Source organism: Pundamilia nyererei, unplaced genomic scaffold (assembly GCF_000239375.1).
Source record: "Pundamilia nyererei isolate P.nyererei 1_Seehausen unplaced genomic scaffold, PunNye1.0 scaffold00190, whole genome shotgun sequence".
Taxonomy (NCBI): Eukaryota; Metazoa; Chordata; class Actinopteri; order Cichliformes; family Cichlidae; genus Pundamilia; species Pundamilia nyererei.
Window position 1 is genome coordinate 195,995 of NW_005187591.1, and position 1,252 is coordinate 197,246.

The 1,252-nt window shown below is 41.5% G+C and overlaps 1 protein-coding gene across 1 annotated transcript in view; it reads right to left on the bottom strand.

Moving 5' to 3' along the window:
- Positions 1–298: 298 nt before the first annotated feature.
- asb11 (ankyrin repeat and SOCS box containing 11) overlaps positions 299–1,252 on the bottom strand; it is a 5,605-nt gene continuing 4,651 nt past the window's right edge. Inside the window, exons 6-7 of the mRNA XM_005747160.1 lie at positions 665–853; positions 299–450 (exon numbers count right to left, since the gene is read on the bottom strand). Coding sequence (XP_005747217.1) covers positions 326–450; positions 665–853 — 314 coding nt within the window. The 3' untranslated portion in view covers positions 299–325. The remainder of the gene's footprint in view (positions 451–664; positions 854–1,252) is intronic.

Sequence of the window (1,252 nt, forward strand, 5' to 3'; positions counted from 1 at the left end):
AATTGGCGATGTTCAACTTTAAAAACATTTTGGAATCATGTAAAATTCATGAGCGCTTAAAAGAAAGTACAAAAATACAAAAACCTGATACATTAAAGTCCCTGCAGGATGAACAGAGCTTATCCTGAAGCGTCCCTCCCTTGTATCCAAAAGATTTCATTGAGCAGTTCTCAGAAAGCTGTTATTATAATACTAAAAGCATCTGAATTATGAAGCTATGGATGAAAACTCTGAATGTGGACGCCTTTTATCCTTTCTTCTTGAATGGCGAAGCAAAAAAAAAAAAAAAAAAAAAAAAAAAAAAGCAAAGGACGGCAGAGATGTGTCATTGGTAGAGGAGGAAGTCCTTGATACTGTGAGGGACAAAGAGGCTCGAGGCCCTGTGCAGACGACTCTTTCCGAGACTTCGACGAATACGTAAGCGACAGAGCTGAGACAGAGAGCAGGGACCTGGGAACAGGAGGCAGATCACAGCTGCTAATAAAAGGAAGTGAGGGTCCTCTATGTAAGTGCAAAAAGGTCAAAGGTCAAGGTCAAAGTTATTTATATAGGACATTTCCAGACAGACAATGCTCAAAGTGCTTAACAATATAAAAATACCATTAAAAAGAAACAATGTAAAACAATAATAACAATATGAAACAATGACAGGACAATAACACACCTCTGCTCAGCAGTGCAGCTCTCACTGAGCTGTTTGGCTTCGACAGATCAAGAGGAGTCTTCGCCTCAGCGTTCCTGCGACACCCATCAGCTCCAAAGTCCAGGAGAAGATGCACAACGTCAGCTCCTCCCCCCAAAACTGCAGCATGCAGAGGACTGTCCGGCCCGCATCCGATCTGAACATCTGCTCCTGCTCAAACATGCAAACGGAGTTCAACACCTAGCAGCACGCAAATCACACAATTCTGATTAAAACCCATCCGTGCGTTGTAAGTGATTTATTGTTAAAGCAGCACGTTGTTATATATTAGCTACTAATAAAAAAGTTTTCAAAAATAAATCCAAAGCACAGCTCTGAATAGTTTTGAGACTGGCTGTTACGTCTGACAGGTTGGATTGATTAGAAAAGCTTTTAAACGTGTGCTGATGTGAACTGTGACACCGAGTTTCTGCTTCGATGGAAAGCGAAAGAGAGAAACTGCAGAGCGTGCCACTAAAAGTAACTCAGAGCCCAGCAGGAACAAAAAATGTCAGCTGTATTTAAATATTATATGGCTGGAACGAACGGTTCTGTCCTCTGTTGGTTCAC